General features: G+C 39.1%; 1 protein-coding gene across 2 annotated transcripts in view; it reads right to left on the bottom strand.

The window, feature by feature from the left end:
- The window catches only part of SLC9B1 (solute carrier family 9 member B1), a 69,786-nt gene that overhangs the window by 35,871 nt on the left and 10,989 nt on the right, over window positions 1-22,926 (bottom strand). For both annotated transcript variants that reach the window (XM_005890480.3, XM_070372078.1), the window contains exons 2-3: window positions 9,075-9,144; window positions 7,091-7,229 (exon numbers count right to left, since the gene is read on the bottom strand). In XM_005890480.3, the coding sequence (XP_005890542.2) occupies window positions 7,091-7,229; window positions 9,075-9,143 (208 nt within the window). In that variant the 5' untranslated portion in view covers window position 9,144. The remainder of the gene's footprint in view (window positions 1-7,090; window positions 7,230-9,074; window positions 9,145-22,926) is intronic.

The raw sequence follows: 22,926 nt of genomic DNA, 5'->3' as shown, positions 1-22,926 counted from the left end.
AGTGGTAAAGAACCTGCCTACCAATGCAGGACATGCGGGGTTTGATCCCTGGATTGGGAAGATACTCTGGAGAAGGAAATGGCAACCCACTCCAGTATTCCTGCCTGGGAAATCCCATGGACAGAAGAGCCTGATGGGTTACAATCCATGGGGTCGCAGAGTCGGACACGACTTAGCAACTAAACAGCAACAAGGTGGAAGCTTAGATGGATTTTTAGATTTTTCTTCTTTTCTAATATATGCATTAAATGCTATTCTTTTCCCTCTTAGCACTGTTTTCAGTGTATCCCACAAACTTTGGTAAGTTATAGCTTCACTGTAATTTAGCTCAAAATATTCAGAAATGTCTCCTTTCTTTTTTGACTTGTGTTGTTTAGAACACATGTTATTGGTTAATCTCCAAGTATTTGGGGATTTTCCATCTGCCTTTCTGTTAACAAATTATACTTTAAGTCTACTGTGGTCTGAGAGCATACATTGTATGATTTTTATCTTTTAAGTTTATTAAGGTGCATTGTATGTCCCAGAATGTGGGCCTTCTTGAGCCTCCCTATTCTGAGACACAACATTACTGAAATTAGGCCAATTAATTACTCTACAGTAATCTCCAAGTACTCAAGTGAAAGGAAGAGTCACAGGTCTCCCATTTTAAATCAAAAGTTAGAGAGGAAGGCACGTTGAAAGCCTAACCCATGAAGGCCCATGATGGGCCTCTTTTACCAGTTAGCCAAGTTCTAAATGCAAAGGAAAGGTTCTTGAAGGAAATTAAAAGTGCTACTCCAGCAAACATGCCAATGATAAGGAAATTAAACAACCTTGTTGCTTATGTGGAGAAAGTTTTAGTGGTCTGGATAGAAGATGAAACCAGCCAGCCATGTGTGTGTGTGTCTGTTCTTAGTCCTGTCTGACTCTTTGCAGCCCCATGGACTGTAGCCCGCCAGGCTCCTCTGTCCATGGAATTTTCCAGGCAAGAATACTGCAGCGGTTGCCATTTTCTACTCCAGGGGGTCTTCCTGACCCAGGAATCAAAACTGTGTCTCTTGTGCCTCCTGCACTGGCAGGCAGATTCTTTACCACGGTGCCACCTGGGAGCCCTCAAACAAGCCACAACATTCCCATAAACCAAAACCTAATAGAGCAAGACCCTATCTCTTTCCAAGTCTATGAAAGCTGAAAGAGATGAGAAAGCTGCAGAAGAAAATTTTGAAGCTAGTAGAGGTTTGTTCATGAGTTTTAAGGAAAGACACCGTGTCCATCACATCAGAGTGCAAGGTAATGCTGATACAGAAGCTGCTGCAAGTTATGCTGACTATTGAGCTAAAATAATTAAATGACAATGACTAAATGAAACAACAGATTTACAGTGCAGATAAAACAGTCTTCTATTGGAAGAAGACACCATCTAGCACTTTCATGGTTAGAGAGAAGTCAATACCTGACTTCAAAGGACAGGAGGAACTTAAGGGCTAATGCAGCTGGTGACCTTAAGTTGAAGCCAATTTTCATTTACCATTCCCAAAGTCCTAGGGCCGTTAAGAATAATGCTAAATCTAATCTTGAACAACAAGGCCTGGATGACAGCACATTTGTTTACAACATTTTTTTGTTTACTCAACATTTTAAGCCCCCTGTTAAGACCAACTGCTCAGAAAAGATTTCAAAATAATACTGCCCATTGACGATGCAAATAGTCACCCAAGAGCTCAGTTGGAGAGATACAATATATTCATGCCTGCTAACACAACATCTATTCTGCAGCTCATGTATCAAGGAGTAATTTCTCTTTTCAAGTCTTATTTAAGAAACACATTTTATTGATGCCATTGATAGTGATTTCTCTGATGGATCTGGGCAAAGTAAATTGAAAAGCTTCTACTCCTAAAAAGGATTCACCATTCTAGATGCCATTAAGAACATTGATGATTCACTGGAAAAGGTCAACATATTAACATTCACAGGAGTTTCGAAGTTGATTATAGCTTTAAATGGATGACTTTGAGGGGTTCAAGACTTTAGTGGGGAAAGAAACTGCAGATGTAGTGGAAATAGCAAGAGAGCTAGAAGTGGAGCCTGAAGATGTGAAGGAATTGCTACAATTTCCTGATAAAACTTGAACAGATGAGGAGTTGCTCCTTATGAATGAGCAAAAAAAAAGGCGGGGGGTGGGGGTGGTGGTTGGGGTTGGTTCTTAAGATGGAAACTACTCCTGGTGAAAATGCTGTGAATACTACTTTTGTACATCTGAGTTTCTGACCTATATCATTTCCTTCTCTCTGAAAAACGTTTAAAACTTTTGCAAGGCAGGTATACTGGCAACAAATTCTCTCAATTTTGTTAATCTGAGAATGCCTTTATTTCTCTCTCACTTTTGAAGGATAATTTCATAGAATACAGTTGGTGTGTATGTGTGTTTTGTCTCAACACTTTAAATATTTCACTTTTTGCTTACATAGTTTCTGAGAATAAACTAGATGTAACTTTTACCTTTGTTTCTCTATGGGTAAGGTATTTTTTCCTCTAACTTCTTTCAAGATGTTTTCTTTATCTTTCATTTTCTCCAGTTTGAGTATACTACACAGTTAAGTATAGTGTTTGAAGTTTTTTTAAAATAACTTATTCTGCTTCAAGTACTCAAGCTTCCTGGGTCTATGGTTTGCTATTTGACATTAATTTGGAGAAAATTCTCAGTCATTATTACTTTATATATCTCTTCTGTTGTTTTCTTTCTGGCATTCCTATTACCCATACGTCACAACTTTTGTAGTTGTGCCATCGTTCTTGGATATTTGTATTTTTTTCCCCAATTTTTTCTCTGCTTACCAGTTTTGAAAGTTTCCACTGACAAATCCGAAGCGCAGCAATTCTTTCCTCAGCTGTGTATAATCTCCTAAAGAACCCATCGAAGGCATTCATTTCTGTTAAGTGTTTTTAGTTTCTAGCATTTCTGTTTTGATTCTTAGAATTCCCATCTCTCTGTTTGTATTGCCCATCTTTACTTACATGTTGTCTACCTTTCCACTGGAGCCCTTAGTGTATCAGTCAGAGTTGTTTTAAATTCATGGTCTGATAATGCCAACACCCTTAGCATATCTGGGTCTGGTTCTGATGGTTTCTCTGTCTCTTCCAACTGTGTTCTGTGCTTTTTAATACATGCTATATATTTTTGTTTAAAGGGGAACATGATGTCCTGTATAAAAGGACCTGTGGTAACATGGTGGTTAGTTGTAGGGGAAGAAGAAGAGTTCTCTAGTCCTGTGATTAGGCCTCAGTCTTTTAGTGAGCCTGTGCCTCCTGAGCTAGAAATTTCACAAGTGCTCCTCAGGGTTGTTGTTTTTTTTTCTTTTCTCATCCCCTTAGGTTGTGTGGGATGGCTAGAAAGGGCTGAAGTTGGGTATTTTTCTTCTCAGATGGTTAGGCTAATAAAAGTCCCTAGAGGTGGTACTCTGATAAAATAATTTCTCTGAGGGCAGTTCTTGTTAAGCACAGAATGTTCTGTTGCTGAAAGTAGTTACTTTTTCTCTCCCTTTGACAGAAAGATCTTCAAGGTAAAACTCACATAAGAATATCCCCCCAACACCACAACAGGGCTACCCTTGGAGTCATTAACTCTCAGACATGCCCACATTGAGCCTCCAGCTAATTTGTTAATTACATTTTATGTTTTCCTACCCTCAGCTAGAGAGGTTTCTCCTCTGTTAAATTATGATTCTCTGTATCAATCTCAGTTCAGTTCAGTTCCTCAGTCATGTCCGACTCTTTTTATCTGGGTTGTGAAGATCTTTTTTGTACAGTTCTTCTGTGTATTCTTGCCACCTCTTCTTAATATCTTCTGCTTCTGTTAGGTCCATACCATTTCTGTCCTTTATTGTGCCCATCTTTGTATGAAATGTTCCCTTGGTATCTGTAGTTTTCTTGAAGAGATCTCTAGACTTTCCCATGCTATTGTTTTCCTCTATTTCTTTGCACTGATCACTGAGGAAGGCTTTCTTATCTCTCCTTGCTATTCTTTGGAACGCTGCATTCAAATGCATATATCTTTCATTTTCTCCTTTGCCTTTCGCTTATCTTCTATTCAGAGCTATTTATAAGGCCTCCTCAGACAGCCATTTTGCCTTTTTTGCATTTCTTTTCCTTAGGGATGGTCTTGATCCCTGCCTCCTGTACAATGTCATGAACCTCTCTCCATAGTTCTTCAGGCACTCTGTCTATCAGATCTAATCCCTTGGATCTATTTCTCACTTCCACTGTATAATTATAAGGGATTTGATTTAGGTCATACCTGAATGGTCCAGTGGTTTTCCCTACTTTCTTCAGTTTAGGTCTGAATTTGCCAGTAAGGAGTTCATGATCTGAGCCACAGTCAGCTCCTGGTCTTGTTTTTGCTGTGTAGAACTTCTCCATCTTTGGCTGCAAAGAACATAATCAATCTGATTTTGGTACTGACCATCTGGTGATGTCCATGTGTAGAGTTTTCTCTTGTGTTGTTGGAAAAGGGTGTTTGCTATGACCAGTGCATTTTCTTGGCAAAACTCTATTAGCCTTTGCCCTGCTTCATTCTGTACTCCAAGGCCAAATTTGCCTGTTACTCCAGGTAATTCTTGACTTCATACTTTTGTATTCCAGTCTCCTATAATGAAAAGGACATCTTTTTGGGGGTATTAGTTCTAGAAGGTCTTGGAGGTTTTCATAGAACCGTTCAACTTCAGCTTCTTCAGCATTACTGGTTGGGGCAGAGACTTGGATTACTGTGATATTGAATGGTTTGCCTTGAAGACGAACACAAATCATTCTGTCGTTTTTGAAATGCATCCAAGTACTGCATTTCAGACTCTTTTGTTGACCATGATGGCTACTCCATTTCTTCTAAGGAATTCTTGCCCACAGTAGTAGATATAATGGTCATCTGAGTTAAATTCACCCATTCCGGTCCATTTTAGTTTGCTGATTCCTGAAATGTTGATGTTCACTCTTGCCATCTCCTGTTGGACCACTTCCAATTTGCCTTGATTCATGGACCTAACATTCCAGGTTCCTATGCAATATTGCTCTTTACAGCATCAGACTTTACTTCCATCACTAGTCACATCCACAACTGGGTGGTGTTTTTGCTTTGGCTCCGTCTCTTCATTCTTTCTGGAGTTATTTCTCCACTGATCTCCAGTAGCATACTGGGCATGTACTGACCTAGGGAGTTCATCTTTCAGTGTCCTATCTTTTTGCCTTTTCATACTGTTCATGGGGTTCTCAAGGCAAGAATACTGAAGTGGTTTGCCACTTCCTTCTCCAGTGGACCATGTTTTGTCAGAGCTCTCCACCATGACCCATCCATCTTGGGTGGCCCTACACCGCATGGCTCATAGTTTCACTGAGTTAGACAAGGCCGTGGTCCATGTGATCAGATTGGTTAGTTTCCTGTGACTGTGGTTTTCATTCTGTCTGCCCTCTGATAGAGAAGGATAAGAGGCTATGGAAGCTTCCAGATGGGAGAGACTGACTGAGGGGGAAGCTGGGTCTTGTTCTGATGGATGGGGCCAAGTTCAGTAAATCTTTAATCCAATTTTCTATTGATGGGTGGGCCTGTGTTCCCTCTCTGTTATTTACCAGAGGCCAAACCATGGTGGCTTCCCTGGTGGCTCAGATGGTAAAGCATCTGCCTGCAATGCGGGAGACCCGGGTTTGATCCTTGGGTAGGGAAGATCCCCTGGAGAAGGAAATGGCAACCCACTCCAGTACTCTTGGCCTGGAAAATTCCATGGATGGAGGAGCCTGGTAGGCTACAGTCCATGGGGTCGCAAAGAGTCAGACATGACTGAGCAACTTCACTTTCACTTTCACACTATGATGGAGGTAATGAAGATAATGGCGACTTCCTTCAAAAGGTCCCATGCATGCACTGCTATACTCAGTGCCCCCAGCCCTGCAGCAGGCCACCGCCGACCCACGCCACAACCAGAGACTCCTGGATACTCATGGGCAAGTCTGGGTCAGTCTCTTGTGGGGTCACTGCTCATTTCTCCTGGGTCCTGGAGCACACATGGCTCTGTTTGTGCCCACCAAGAGTTTGTTTCCCAGTCCTATGTAAGTTCTGGTGGCTCTGTGGTGGGGTTAATGGCGACCTCCTCCAAGGGGGCTTATGCCATACCCAGGTCTGCTGCATCCAGAGCCCCTGCAGCAGTCCACTTTTGACCTGTACCTCCACAGGAGACACTGACACACAGTTCTGTCTCAGTCTCTGTGGGGTCTCTGGGTCCTGGTGTGCACAAGGTTTGTCTGAGCCTTCTGAGTGTTTCTGGCGGGTATGGGGTTTGATTCTAAACACATTTTTGCTCCTCCTATCTGTATCAATCTGACTATCCCTAATTTGGGGGGCAGTGATTTGCCCTGTGACCTCAGTTCTTGGATGGAACTAAGAAGTGTTGATTTGTTGAATTTTCAATTTGTTCAGCTCTTTATTTGTTGTTAGGATAGAGTGATGATGTTGGACCAGAAACTGAAAGTATCTGTGATATTAACCTTTTATAAATATTTGGTGACAATGAAATGTTCTAAAATTTTAGTAGGGAAGCTAAGTTTTATACAACTTTTAAAGGCAACAGCTGTTTGAAAATTTGGGGCTTAAGTTTAATAAGAACATTAATATTGCCAGAAGTATAATGTTCCTTCTAGCTACCTTAAAACTAAATGTCAAAAGTAGGTTTTAAATAAAAATCTATTAATTGTTTCTAATTTCCAAAATTTGACATCAACAGTCATGACAAATACTAAAATATAGATCTGTTAAGCAGTTATTATATTTGACACATTCAAGGAACTATTTCCTCTTTGTCCACATATTGCTTATAAATATGAGCTGCTCGTGTGATTTGGAGTGCATAGATTAAGCAGCGGCTTTGGTGGCTTATTGGAGAAGGAAATGGCAACCCATTCCAGTATTCTTGCCTGGAGAATCCCCATGGACAGAGGAGCCTGGCAGGCTACAGTCCATGGGGTCGCCAAGAGTTGGACACAACTAAGTGACTTTCGCTCTTCTAATATTTATCAAATCCACATTTCTCATTTTCTATCCATTCACATTTCTTATTTCACATACCATTTGTAATAGCTTTATTCAGTGTTCCTTGTGGAGGACAAGAGCCCTTCTTTTCCATCTGTGGTTTTGTTTCCTCTGTTTCTGGCAAGATGGTTTCCTTAGTTTCTTCATGTTCATTAGCACTGGTATCTTTGAGGATCTGAAGTAAAACAAAAAAGCTTCTTAAGAAATATACTTTCCCCCTCAGAGTCCAAAAGTCTGTTCTTTACATCTGTGTCTCTTTTGCCGTCTCACATATAGGTTCATGATTACCATCTTTCTAGGTGAGGGTGGGATGATTTGAGAGAATAGCATTGAAACATGTATATTATCATACGTGAAATAGATTGCCAGTCCAGTTTCAATGCAGGGTGCTCAGGGCTGGTGCTCAGGCTGGGATGACCCTGAGGGATGGGATGAGGAGGGAGGTGGGAGGGGGGTTCAGGATGGGGAACACATGTACACTCACAGCTGATTCATGTGAATGTATGGCAAAAACCACCACAATATTGTAAAGTAATTAGCCTCCAACTAAAATAAATAAATAAATTAAAAAGAAATATACTTTCATACAATCTTATGAGTATAAGAAACCACCAAATCTCATAACTAAATTCACATTATTATTGTGAACATGGAAAATTAGATGAGCAGCCCTATTTACAAGAAATAAGTGGACAAAGAGGAAATTGTTCCATAAATCAGCTAGAAGGAACGTATCAAAGTTATTTAAACTGGATCACGACTAATCTATTGGAGTTCTGATGTAGAAATCATTTTCTGGAAGTCTGTCCAGTAGAACCATATTATTTTAAATTTTCTTATTTCAGAATTTATAATAAATTTACATAGATTAGAATGAAGTCTTTATCAGTTAAGTTCAGTCGTTCAGTCATGTCTGACTCTTTGCAACCCCATGAATCACAGCACGCCAGGCCTCCCTGTCCATCATCAACTCCCGGAGTTCACTCAAACTCATATCCATCGAGTCAGTGATGCCATCCAGCCATCTCATCCTCTGTCGTCCCCTTCTCCTCCTGCCCCCAATCCCTCCCAGCATCAGAGTCTTTTCCAATGAGTCAACTCTTCGCATGAGGTAGCCAAAGTATTAGAGTTTCAGCTTCAGCATCAGTCCTTCCAAAGAACACCCAGGACTGATCTCCTTTGGATGGACTAGTTGGATCTCCTTGCAATCCAAGGGACTCTCAAGAGTCTTCTCCAACACCACAGTTCAAAATCATCAATTCTTCGGCGCTCCACCTTCTTCACAGTCCAACTCTCACATCCATACATGACCACAGGAAAAACCATAGCCTTGACTAGACGGACCTTTGTTGGCAAAGTAATGTCTCTGCTTTTGAACATGCTATCTAGGTTGGTCATAACTTTCCTTCCAAGGAGTAAGCGTCTTTTAATTTCATGACTGCAATCAACATCTGCAGTGATTTTGAAGTCTTTATAGATAAAAGTAATTAAAATCAATGGTGAGTATTTTAAATATTTTTAAAAAGGACTTTTTTTGACTCTTAAAAGCTGTAGAAACCCCTATTTTAAAAGTAAACAATTTATAATTCTAATTGTGACCAATTATTATTTAGTAAAATAAGACCAACAAAAGTTGGTCTAATGACTTACTCTAATGACTTACTCTATACACTTGCAAATATGAAAACCTGGGTCTCTTCAAATGTACAGCAGAACATTTTAATTAATTTACATTTTTCTTTACCTCTTATACTCTACTAAGTTTATTCTGGACATGGCAAGAAATAATAAGTCAAATTTCTATTTCTAAAATCTGCTTTAGTTCCAAAATAATCTACAGTCACCTTTTATCATGTTTTCATTCCTTTTCTTAATAGGGCCTATTAAAACTAGTTATTTTTAAATGACCACTTCTCATTTTTAAACCAAATATATGAAAAAACTTATTAACTTTAAAAAGAAATTTGAATATTAGATAGGTTTTTACGTCATATGTTACAATATAGTTTTAAGCCTTTACCTCAGGAGTTGTAGATGACTGGACATTTTCATCCTCCAAGTGTTCATTTTGTGGTTCTTCAGTGTACATGCTAATATTTAAAAGTAATTTGAAAGAAAAAAGAAAAATACTATAAGTCCATTTGAAAACAAACATGGTTAAGTGGGATTAATTTGTTACCATAAAGTTTTATCACAGTCAAGTCAGATATCTGAATAGTCTAAATAGTCCAAATAGTTATGTTTAAAGTTATTAACCAAAGTCATGTGCATGAGTTTTAAAAATCGTAACACAAAAAATTTAATACTTCTCAGTAGCTCATAATCCTGGGCCATATCTTAAAGGCATGTATTAGAAAACTCAGTTCTTCATTTCATGCACTGAACTAGTACGTTTGAGATAATTTCCATAATCGATTTACTCTACTCAGTCAACTCCTGCAAAAAGATTTAAACTTAAAACCTACATCTATCAGAATAATGTCTTTATATGTGGTCCATTAGAAAGGTCTGTAGGTCCAACATTTAAACAAAATAAAATAGCTTTTATTTTGAATAAGAATGAACTAGGAAAAAAAGAGTGAACTAGAACCACATCAAGGGAAGAATTATTTCTGGAAAAGCTTATTTGAAAACATCTGTTGTTTCTACCTTCTCTGTGATCTTTGCTTCTTTGAGGGAGAGTATCTTTGCCTTAAAAATATCTTTCAATTCTTGAGTTACTGTTGAGGACAAAATTAAAGATTTCAAGTTTTAATTTTAAGTACTTGATAAGAATGTGTTTCAAGTATCTATTTTTTTAAGGGCAAACAATTTTAATAATGAAAGTTTTTAATGAAATGGAACATTAACATCTGAGTAAACCATATACTAACCCATTCCAGCGTTCTTGCCTGGAGAAGCCTGGGGACAGGGGAGTCTGGTGGGCTGCCGTCTATGGGGTCGCACAGAGTCGGACACGACTGAAGTGACTTAGCAGCAGCAAACCATATGCTGGGTTCTTACAGCAACCCTATGGACCATAGCCCACCAGGCTCCTCTGTCCATGGGATTCTCCAGGCGTGAACACTGGAGTGGGTTGCCATGTCCTCCTCCAGGGAATCTTCCTGACCCAGGGATTGAACCCTTGTTTCTTATGTCTTATGCATTAGTGGGCAGGTTCTTTACCACTAGCGCCACCTGGGAAGCCCTGAATTTTAATAATGAAAGTTTTTAATGAAATGGAACATTAACATCTGAGTAGACCATATGCTGAGTGCTTACATATATTCTCACTTTAATAAAGCAAAATATTAGTGTTTAAAATCCTTAAAGAGGGGAAGGGAGGCTTAAGAGGATGGGGATATATGTATAATTATGGCTCATTTATGTTGTTATACAGCAGAAACCAACACAACATTGTAAAGCAATTATCTTTCAATTAAAAAAAATAAAATCCTGTAAGGAATCATAACTGAATTTATGACACTAAAACAGAAAATAACATTTATTTTAAAAATATGATGAAACAAATTAGATCTCTAAGTCCTTTTAAAGTAGAATTTCATTTTAAGGGAGTATCAAAATTATTAGACTGACTACCTGTCATTAGCTGTTAGACCAAAATCTGAGTGTTCGTAAGCTCTGTGATCAAGAAATGTGGGTCAGTCACCTAAGCTGGGTCAAGTTCTGAAGGGATAGGCTGAGGGTTCAGTTCAGTTCAGTTGCTCAGTTGTGTCCAAATCTTTGCGATCCCATGGACTGCAGCACACAGGCCTCCCTGTCCATCACCAACTCCCAGAGTTTACTCAAACTCATGTCCATCGAGTCGGTGATGCCATCCAACCATCTCATCCTCTGTTGTCCCCTTCTCCTCCTGCCTTCAATCTTTGCCAGCATCAGGGTCTTTTCAAATGAGTCAGTTCTTCGCATCAGGTGGCCAAAGTATTGGAGTTCAGCTTCAGCTTCAGCATCAGTCCTTCCAATGAATATTCAGGACTGATTTCCTTTAGGATGGACTGGTTGGATTTCCTTGCAGTCCAAGGAGCTCTCAAGAGTCTTCTACAACACCGTAGTTCAAAAGCATCACTTCATTGGTGCTCAGCTTTCTTTACAGTCCAACTCTCACATCCATACATGACTACTGGAAAAACCACAACCCTGACTAGATGGACCTTTTTTGGCAAAGTAATGTCTCTGCTTTTTAATATGCTGTCTAGGTTGGTCACAACTTTTCTTCCAAGGAGTAAGCGTCTTTTAATATCATGTCTGCAATCACCATTTGCAGTGATTTTGGAGCCCCCCAAAATAAAGTCTGATACTGTTTCCACTGTTTCCCCATCTATTTCCCATAAAGTGATGGGACCAGATGCCATGATCTTAGTTTTCTGAATGTTGAGCTGTAAGCCACTTTTTCACTCTCCTCTTTCATTTGTATCAAGAGGCTCTTGAGTTCTTCTTCGCTTTCTGCCATAAGAGTGGTGTCATTTGCATATCTGAGGTTATTGATATTTCTCCCAGCAATCTTGATTCCAGCTTGTGCTTCTTCCAGCCCAGCGTTTCTCATGATGTACTCTGCATATAAGTTAAATAAGCAGGGTGACAGTGTACAGCCTTGACATACTCCTTTTCCTATTTGGAACCAGTCTGTTTGTTCCATGTCCAGTTCTAACTGTTGCTTCCTGACCTGAATACAGATTTCTCAAGAGGCAGGTCAGGTGGTCTGGTATTTCCATCTCTTGAAGAATTTTCCAAAAATTCTTTGGCTGAGGATTAGCACCATTAAAATATTTGAGCTCCAGTGCACATAAGTCATTAGGTCAGGGCACAAAGTTCACCCACTTAATAATTTCTGAATGTTACTCTTCTGGACTCTGAAGGTTAAAGCAGCAAAACAAAACAGGAATATAGGTTTCTGCTCTCATGGAGCTTATATTCTATAGAGGGTAAGGGAAAAATAGTATTTTCAGACTGCAATTTAATACTGAAGAAAATAAACCAGCATGATGTTACACTGATCAAGGGGACATTTCAACTGTGACCTGAATGAGGCGACACTCTTAGTTATAACTAGGCAGATGGACTAGGAACACACAAATATAACATCAAGAATCATACAAGGATACATCAAGAATCATATCAAGAGACCAGGGAGCATATTTTAAGATCTGCAACTATGTCATCATTAGGACTGCGCTTCCCAGGTGGCACTGGGCTTACCTGGTGGCTCAGATGGTAAAGAATCTGCCTGCAAAGCAGGAGACCTGGATTTAGTCCCTGAGTCGGGAAGATCCCCTGTAAAGAGACTGGCTACCCACTCCAGTATTCTTGCCTGGAGAATTCCATGGACAGAGGAACCTGGTGGGCTACTGTCCATGGGGTCACAAAGAATCAGACACAATTGAGTGACTAACATTTTTTTACTTTCCCACTGGTGGCACCAGTGGTAAAGAATCTGCCTGCCAATTCAGGAGACATAAGAGACTCGGGTTTGATCCCTGGGTCAGGAAGATCCCCTGGATAAGAAAATTGCAATCTACTCCAGTACTCTTGCCTGGAGAATCCCAAGGACAAAGGAGCCTGGCAGGCTGCAGTCCATAGGGTTATAAGGAGTTGGATACAACTGAAGTGACTTAGCACGCATGCACCCACATGATTAGGATAGCAGGACCTGGGATCCAGGGGAGCAAACATTAGAACTTTAAAACCTAGATAAGGAGTCTGAATAATAAATGTACAGGTTAGAAGCTATAACAGAAACTTGGTATTTTTAAAGCAATATTTGTGCCTGGCAATTACTCAATGGTGTTTATGGTGAAAGTCACGCTCAGTCGTGTCCGACTCTTTGCGACCCCATGCACTATACAGTCCATGGAATTCTCCAGACCAGAATACTGGAGTGGGTAACCTTTCCCTTCTCCAGGGGATCTTCCCAACCCAGGGATCAAACCCAGGTCTCCCATACTGCAGGCAGATTCTTTACCAGCTGAGCCACAAGGGAAGCCCAATTATTCAATACTCTTTAAATATTTATCAAAAGTAGAACTGATAGGTCATATGCAAAGCAAGAAATTTGGAGCTGAGATAGAAGTGATTTATTTCCCTAGGCCTCAATTTCCTTATCTGTAAAATAATGGTATAATATTGCTTAATTTATTGGTTATTGTGAGGATTAAAAGATAACAGCTGACACAAGCTGGACTGTGCTAAACATTTAACATGAATCATCTCATTCGATTCTCATAACTCTATGAATTATTTACTATTATTATCCTTATTTTACAGATGTGAAAACTGAGACCCAGGAAAGTTAAGTAATTTCCCCAAAGTCACACAGCTAGCAAGTGGCATAGCTGGAATTTGAACCAAATACTCTTGAGTATTATTCAAATCCTCGTTAACTCTGGTATCATCTGTCTCTTTTAGTTATTCTGGTGATACTGCATTGTGGATTTGTTACATTTTCTTGATGACCAACATATTTCATATATTTATTGGCCATTTAAATATCTTCCTTAGTAAAGTATCTATTTAACTCACTTAATCCACTTAAAAAGTGAATTGGTCGACTTTTTCTAACTGATTTGTTGGGAACTCTTCATGTAGTCTAGAATGGATCTTTTCTTGAATATATAAATACCCATTTATATAGTCTCTGTGGCTTGCATTTTCACTCTGATGATGTCTTTGAATTAACAGAAGTTTTTAACTTAGTCCAATTTATTCTTTTCTTCCTTTATGGCTAGAGCTTTATTTTAGAAATCTTTGCCAACCCTGAGATCATAAAGGTATTCTCTTTACATATTCTTCTAGAAGCATTAGTGTTGTGTCTCTCACATTTAGGTCTATAATTCATTTGGAATTGATTTTTCTGTATAGTGTGAGGAAGAGATGAAAGTTCATTTTTTCCCCTTATGATATCTAATTGACTCAGCATGGCTCAGATGGTAAAGAATCTGCCTGCAATGTGGAAGACCTGGGTTCCATCCTTGGGTTGGGAAGATCCCCTGGAGGAGGGCATGGCAATCACTCCAGTGTTCTTGCCTGGATAATCCCCATGGACCGAGAAGCCTGGCAGGATACAGTCCATGGGGTCACAAAGAGTCAGACATGACTGAGCGATGACATGCAGCACAGCACATTCATTTAAAATACCATCTTTACCCATCACAATGCAGGGTCACCTCTATTGTAAATCAGATGACCACATATGTGTGAATTTATCTGGGGATTCTATTCTAGTCCACTGGCCTAGTTTTCTATCCTTACGCAACACTACATTAGTCCATGTATAATATATATTGAGAGAGTTGGACTGACTCTTTGCATTTGCGTATAAATTTTAGAATCAAGTTGTCAAATCACAAATACACACACATGCATGCACACACACACATGCACACATATACAACCTGCTGGAATTCTGTCTGAAATTGCACTGAATCTACAGATTAATTTGGGGAGAACTGATATTTTTTTTCCTTTGGTCACACTGTGAGGTTTGTGGGACCTTAATTCCCCGACCAGGGATTGATCCTGTGCTCTTGGCCAGGAAAGCACAGAGTCTTAACTGCTGGACCACCAGGAAATTCCCAGAATTGACATCTTAATAGTATCGAGTCTTCCAATCCTTGGACATTGTATATCCTTCCAGTTATTTAGATTTTCTTTAACATTTTGCAGTTTTCAGAAGGTCTTGCACATCTTTCATTAGGCTTATTTCTAGGTAGGTTTATTTCTAGGCATTGATGCTTTTTTCAATATTACCAAAATAGTATCATTTCAGAAATTCATTATTTGTATTTACTAATATAATGCAGGCCTTAAAATTCACTTTATTCTAATAATCTATAGATTCTTTTGGATTTTTTAAGTATAAACTATGTTGCTGGCAAATATGTTTTATTTATGCATTTAATCTCTTTTTCTTTCCGTCTTACAACCAATTGCACGTGTTGTAACCTGTCTTTATGTTGCCTCATATTCTTATTGACCTTGGTATTGTCTGTTTTCATGCTTTCCCTGTTTAACTATAGATTTGTTGGTAATAAAGCCTTACATTATTTATTCATCTGAAATGTCTTAATTTCACCTTCACCTTCACTTTCACCTTTCACTTTTACCTTCACTTTTGAAGGGATTCTCACTGGATACAGAATTCTAGAAGTTATTTTCTGTAAGCATTTAAAAAATGTTCCACTGTATTCTGGGTCCCATAATTTCTGCTGAGAATTAAACTATCACTTTTACCATGGTTCCTTTGAAGATAATGTATTTTCCCTCCCTTTGGCTGATACTAATTAATCATAGTTACTATTTTAATTTTAATAAAAAATACATGATATAAAATTAACCACTTTAAAGGGATTAAGTACATTCACACGGGCTTCCCTGATGGCTCAGTGGTATAGAAACCACCTGCTAATGCAGGAGACGTGGGTTCAATCCTTGGGTCAAGAAGATCCCCTAGAGTAGGAAATGGCAACCCACTCCAGCATTTTTGCCTGGAAAATCCCATGGACAGAGGAACCTGGCAGGCTACAGTCCATGGGGTTGCAAAAGAGTTGGATACAACTTAGTGACTGAGGAAGAACAACAAAATACATTCACATTGTTAAACAAACATCACCACTCTCCATCTCCAGAACTTTTTCATCATCCTAAACCAAAATTCTGCATCCATTAAACAATAAATCCCTATTCTTCCCTCTCCAAATCCCTTGGTAACTGCCATTCTACTTTCTGTCTCTCAAGGATTTGACTACCCTAGGTACTTCATATAAATATAATCATAAAAAATTGTTCTTTTGCATCTGGTTTATTTGACAAAATGTCTTCAAAATTCATCCATGTTGTAACAAGTTATCAGAATTTCCTTCCTTTTTAATCTGAATAATATTCCATTTGTGTGTATACCACATTGTGTTTATCCCTTCGTTTATTGATGGACATTTGGGCTGTTTTCACCTTCGAAGCTATTGTGAATCCTGCTGTGATAACAAGGATGTACAAATAACTGCTCAAGTCTCTGCTGTCAGTTCTTTTGGGTACATACAAAGGAGAACTGATGGATCACATGGTTATTCTATAATTTTTTGAGGAACTGCCACACTGTTTTCCACAGTGACTATACCATTTTATATTTACATTAGTGAAACACAAGGGTTCCAATTTCTCCACACACTTGTTAATACCTGTTATTTTATTAATGGCCACCATAATGAATATGAAGTGGTATCTCACTGTGGTTTTGATTTGCATTTCCCTAATGATTTTGATGTTGGGAACCTTTTCATTGGCTATTCAAATATTTATTGGCTATTCAAATATCTCCTTTGAAGAAATGTCTATTCAAAGTCCTCTGCCCATTTTAAAACTATTTTTTTGTTGTTGTTGAATTACAGGGTTCTTTAAATACTATGGATGTTGATCATTTATCTGACATCTGGCTTGCAAACATGAATATCTTCTTTCATTCTCTGGGCTGCCTTTTAAACTCCGTTGACAGCGTCCTTCCACGTGCAAAGGTTTTTAATTTTGATGTTGTCCGATTCGTCTTTTTTCTTTTTGCCTGTACTTTGGGTATAATATTCAAGAAATCATTGCCAAATCCAAATTCATGAAGCTTCCCTCCTATTTTTCTCCCAAGACTTTTATAAAAGTTTCAGTTCTTAGAATCATAGTCATTTTAACCTATCTGTCTCCTAACTCAAAAATCTGGGTCATTTTTTAATCTGTTTCTATTTTCAATGTTCTGTCTTGGTTTGTGGTCATATAGTATTGTCTAATAGCTGGCATGGCTAATCATTTTTATTGAAAACTTGACATTGTGTATAAGAAATGATACAGTGTCTAAATGATATCTTCTTCCAGAGAGAATGTATGGAGTTGGGGAGTGCTGGTCACTTTAAGCAAATCAGGGACTGAGCTCAGTAGTGGTAGCTTCGTAACATTCAGTTCTACTTCTGCTCTAGTTCCTAGGGAATAGTTCTCTAGGTATTTTGCCTGAGATGATGCTCCCAACAAATTATGATAGTCACACTTATTTTTCCTAGATCTGAGATACACTACCATTTTCCCTTGGTTCACCCCTCTTGTCTATGCCTTCCTGTCCCGGAATAATTGAATTAATTTTTCCAGGGTCACACAGCTATAAATAATGGAGGTGGGGCCAAAACCAGGCAGCTTGGTTCCCAAGCCCACACTCTTAAAACTAAAGTGCTTATACTATATCAGACAGTGTGCCAGATATAGACTAAAGCTCTCACAGGCTTTAGATGCTCCCATTTAGAAAATGGCCATTGTAACTTAAATCTGTTTTTAAAAAGAAAGAGAAAAAAAATATATCAAATATCTAACTTTATGGCTTTTCTGTTTTAGAAAAGGAAGTATTAAAAATAAAGACCTTAGGGGGGCTTCCTGGTAGTCAAGTGGTTAAAAATCTGCCTGCCAACGCAGAGGACATGGGTTCAATCCCTAGTCCAGGAAGATTTCACATGCCATGGAGCAACTAAATCTGTGTGGCACAATTACTGAAGCCCGCACACCTAGAGTCTGTGCTCAGTAACAAGTGAAGCAACTTCAGTGAGAAACCTGAAAACATAATGAAGAGTAGCCCGCACTCACTGCAACTAGAGAAAGCCCTGAGCAGTAACAAAGAGCATTAAGATATCAACATACGAAATTAGGGTGGACACAAACACATAGTTCATGGCAACGACCCACAGGATTCTGCACAGTGTTGTCCTTGGGTCCCCCTCAAGCCTAATTTCATACCATCCCACATTCATTTTTTTCACTTCTTACCACTGTGTTTTTATGTTTCTACAGTTCTAGAAATTGCTAGATTCCTTCTGCAGAGCCTTGTGAGTATGTGCTCAGTCACTCAGTAGTGTCCAACTCTGTGTGACCCCTTGGACTGTAGCCTGCCAGGCACCTTTGTCTCTAGGCAAGAATACTGGAGTGGATTGCCATGCCCTCCTCCAGGGGATCTTCCCAACCCAGAGATCGAACCCAGGTCTCCCACATTGCAGGCAGATTCTTAACCATCTGAGCCACCAGGGAAGCCCAATATACTTGCTTTCCCCTCCAACTGAAACACTCTGCACTACAAACTTCCCTTCATCTGGTTAACTCCTTTTTACCCTTCTGCTCAAGGACCATATCCTGAGAGAAATATTTATGACACCACCTCTGACCCTAGGCTAAGTAAGGTCAAGTATTTTATGTTCTTAAAGAATTTTGATCATTTTTTTTTTCAGAGTATTATCTCAGTTCGTAATCATGTATTCATTAGAGTGACTGTTTCATGTGTTTTTCTCATTAGACTACAGACTCTGTAATAGTGTCCTACAGGTCCTTGAAACTGTTCATTTTATTTTTCAATCTTTTTTTCACTTTGTTCTTCAGATTGAACAATTTCTATTTATCTGTCAAGTTCACTGATTCTTTCCTAGTTCATTTCCATTCTGCTATTGAGTCCATTCAGTGAATGTTTTATTTCAGATACTGTATTTTTTAGTTTAAAATTTTTTACTTCTTTTTTAACTGTTTTTATTTTTCTGCTGTTAATATCTTTCCATTTATTATGACTATGCTTATCTTTACCAGCTGAAACACAGCTGCTTCACCATTTTTATCTGATAATTCCAACATCTGTGTCATTTTTTGCTTGGCCTCTGTTGATTTTTTTATCATGTTCTGTCTCTTTATACGTCAAGTACTCCTGGAGTATATCCTGGACATTTTGTTGCACAGATTTTGGGTCTTACTAAAATCCTCTGAGGAATACTTTTTTGTTTGTTTTAGCAGACAATCAACTTGAGTTGGTACAGATCATAAGCTCTCCCTTACTTTCTGTGGGCATGTTCCAATTTCAGTTGTTTCCAAGCCTTTTCTATACTCTCATTAGTTTGCTGCATGAAGCCACTCAGGGGTTGGGCATTCAGCCACTGTGACTTGGGCAGTGTTTTTTTTGTTTGTTTTAAAAATTCTTATGTCAGTTTTTAAAGCCATTGCTATGCTGCTTTGGGCCTGTCTCATTCATGCACAGCTGGAGGTGACACAAGACGTTTGGTTGGGTTCAAACACAGAATTAAGGAGCCCTATTCTCCAGCTTTCTCCTCTCCTGAATCCATACCTCCTCCCAATTCTATTTCTCTCAAGGTCTCTTTCCCTGGTTTCTCTAGTCAGAAGCTGAGGCTTTTCTCTGAGTTTTAGCTGTCCATAATTCCATAAATAGTGCCTGCCCTTGGGGAAAAGCCAAAAATCAAAAACAACTGTGATAACAATGATTCCTCACACTCACTTTGGACTATAGGGTCCATTTCTCAGATCTTCAGGCAGTAAAAGTAGGTTTTCTATTATAGTTTTTGGCCTCCAGTGTGGGCCTTAAATAGCTGAATGACTGAGGCCTACCTTCAGGTTAAAGCCACAAGAGCAAGAGAAATTGACCTTCATAGTTTTGACTCTCCTTCCCAATCTACCTGCTTTTGTTTACTTTCTGAGTCCTCAGGTAGTTGCTCTTTGCATTTCCTTCAGTTTTGGGTCATGAGCAGTGAAAAAGAGGTTGTAGTGGACTTACTCCATCTTGAATGGAACTGGAAGCCTCCGTACTTCAGGACAGTAGGGACCATATGGGGTTTTTTACCCTTGATCTTCCGGAGAAGGCAATGGCAACCCACTCCAGTACTCTTGCCTGGAAAATCCCATGGATGGAGGAGCCTGGTAGGCTGCAGTCCATGGGATCACTGAGTGGGACACGACTGAGCGACTTCACTTTCACTTTTCACTTTCATGTATTGGAGAAGGAAATGGCAACCCACTCCAGTGTTCTTGCCTGGAGAATCACAAGGACGGGAGAGCTTGGTGGGCTTCTGTCTATGGGGTCGCACAGCTGGATACAACTGAAGCGACTTAGCAGCAGCAGCAGCAGCACCCTTGATTTCACAATACTTGATAAATGGAAGGCACTCAATAAATATTTGTGGAATGAACTGAGAATAAAAGTATACCAGATACTGAAAATACAACAAAAACATTCTGCATGGTTAACAGGAAGGACATCTTTGAAAGAAAAGAGATTCTAACATCAATCATAAGCATTTCAAATACATTAAGAAAAATAAAGATCCTTAAAGACTAAGATAAGAATAAGATCCTTAAAGATTATGCTGTAAAGATAGATAAGAAGTTAACAGGACAACTAAGAAAAAGATTCTGGTCCTACAGAACAAAAACTTAGAAGATTGGAACTTTTGAAGAACTAAGACTCTGCCTAGGATAGATTTTTGGCATAACTTTAATGGGGCAAGTTGAAGGGGAAAAACCAAATATGTGAGGAATGTAGGGATCAGAAGCTGACTGGGCAGAACACATGGGCCTTAGATCTCACCCCATTTTCCCTTCCCCCCTTTTTAATATTGTGCCTGTCTGCTTTCTTCTTTGCTCTAGATAGCTCCTTACCTCTATTTTCCTTTGGACTTCTCACTTTCCCTGGACACATCTTTTTTTTCTGACACTTTAAAAAATGCCGATTTCCTTAAGATGAATTTTGTAATTTAAAATGCAGATAAATTAATGAATTTTACCTTTCTCTTAACAGTTGGTTTTGGGGGGAGTTGAAATTTCTTGATAGAAAAACTCCTGTTAACAGTTCTGTGCAACTATCTGAAATAAACTTGACATAAGCAAAAGCCTTGTTGTGTAATTTAGAAGTAACTGTGGTAATCCAAGTGTCTGATGGTTATAGTGAATGTCTTCTGTTAGGAGTGAAACCAGGCAGGAGGACCCTGCAGGGCCTTTGCAGGCACAAACCACCAGCACCATGTCCTCCACTCCTTGATTGTAGAAAAGCTTTAGCCTCCTAGGCCTTCAGCAAGTTCCAAAGAGCGTACTTAATCACAGAAGTGAGAAAATACAGAAACAGAGGAAAACAGTCAAGCAAGATAAAGTAATAATAGTTTAGCCGTAAAACAAAGTAAAAGACCCTTAGTTCTTCCTCAAAGGCTACAGATAATATTCTGAGCCATATCCTTGAGTTGTTTTGCAGATACTAAACCCACTCCAGGATTGGAAAAATGGCAACCCACTCCAGAATTCTTGCCTGGGAAATCCCATGGACAGAGGAGCTTGGTGGGCTACAGTTCATGAGGTTGCAAAGATTCAGACATGACTCAGCAACTAAACCACCACCACCAAAACCACTACCAGGTGAAAGAAGTTAACAGCATGCTGCCCACAAGTTCACAGGCCCAGACTGACTGCAACAAGACTGATGATGCCAACTCCCAAAGTACCACCCTGTTACCTCACCACCAACCAATCAGAAGGATGTACATAAGCTGACTACGTACCATTGACCATTACCTTACCGTGCCTTTAAAAACCCTTCCCTGAAATCCATCAAGGGGTTGGGGTCTCTTGAGCATTAGATGCCTGTTCTCCTTGCTTGGTGCCTTGCAATAAACTGTACTTTCTTTCACCACAATGCTGTGTCAGTAGATTGGCTTTACTACATATCATGTGAACAGACCCAAGCTTGGTTCGATGACAGGAGTACTCTCATTGTATATCTGGAATAGGAGTGCTCTGTGTACCTGGATAGCTGGCATAATGCAAGGAATTAGGGACTTGAAATCAGAAATATGCTATTTGTATGACCTTGGGTAAATAACAATCTTCTGTCATCTTTTAATGGGTATAGTACTATATATATACTTTTCTTACTTTGTGCTCACAGCTAGAGAAAGCAGAATCAAATTTGGGAACAATTATCCAAATTTAGGATAAAGAATCTGCCTGCAATGCAGGAGACACAGGTTCAATCCCTGGGTTGAGAGTATCCCCTGGAGAAGTAAATGGCAACCCACTTCAGTATTCTTGCCTGGGAAATCCCATGGGCAGAGGAGTCTGGTGGGCTGTGGTCCATGCGGTCAGAGTTGGACACGACTGAGCAACTAAACCACATCCAAATTTAAGTTTACTGGACATCATGCTTTTTGTAAACTAAAAGATGACTTCGTTGTAATTTTATTCCAGTATATTTATAATCACCTCAGTATTCAAAAAAAATTATGCTTTATTGAAGTAAGTTTCTTAAAATCCCTTTTGGAATGAGGTACAGTATAAATACATACATACTACATATCTTGCTATTGGGGGATAAAGTGAGTTTTTTTGTTTTGTTTTTTTAGTGAGATGTTTTTACAGCTCATAGCAAAAGTATGGTTATTCAATTGATAATTTTTATTAAAAGTATATACTATCATCATATTACTAAGCTTTGCTTTTAAAGTTGTGGAAAATTTTGATTGATTTAGAAGTTCTGTTTTCATCTGTTTTTATTACAATGTCTCTTTGTTCATATAACTAATGGACACAGCTTGTACTATAAAAGCTTGTACTACAAAAGAGCTGGGCAATCTAAGTTCTCTGCTTTAAATCTGTTATGGAGTAAATCTGTTTTATTTATTTTAATCTGTTAAATTGGAGTAAATTTCCTGGTACTTCACCTTCCTGTACTTCAATTCCAAACCTATACAATGGGTAAGGTGGAAGGGTGTTAGATAATCTAATGCCTTTATCAGTTTTAAGGCTATGCTTCTATTCCCTTGGGCTTCCCTGATGACTCAGAGGGTAAAGCATCTGCCTGCAATGCAGGAGACCTGGGTTTGATCCCTGGGCTGGGAAGATCCCCTGGAGGAGGAAATGGCAACCCACTCCAGTATTCTTGCCTGGAGAATCCCATGGATGGAGAAGTCTGGTAGGCTACACTCCACTGGGTGGCAGAGAGTCGGACACAACTGAGTGACTTCACTTTCACTTTTCTTTCACATTCTATTCCCTTATGGACCTACTGCAAAACAAACAGTGTGAGAAAATACCAATACATGCTG

This window comes from Bos mutus, chromosome 6 (assembly GCF_027580195.1).
Source record: "Bos mutus isolate GX-2022 chromosome 6, NWIPB_WYAK_1.1, whole genome shotgun sequence".
In the NCBI taxonomy this organism is placed as follows: Eukaryota; Metazoa; Chordata; class Mammalia; order Artiodactyla; family Bovidae; genus Bos; species Bos mutus.
Note: the sequence above shows the minus strand (reverse complement) of the source record. Positions and strands in the feature narration are given on the sequence as shown.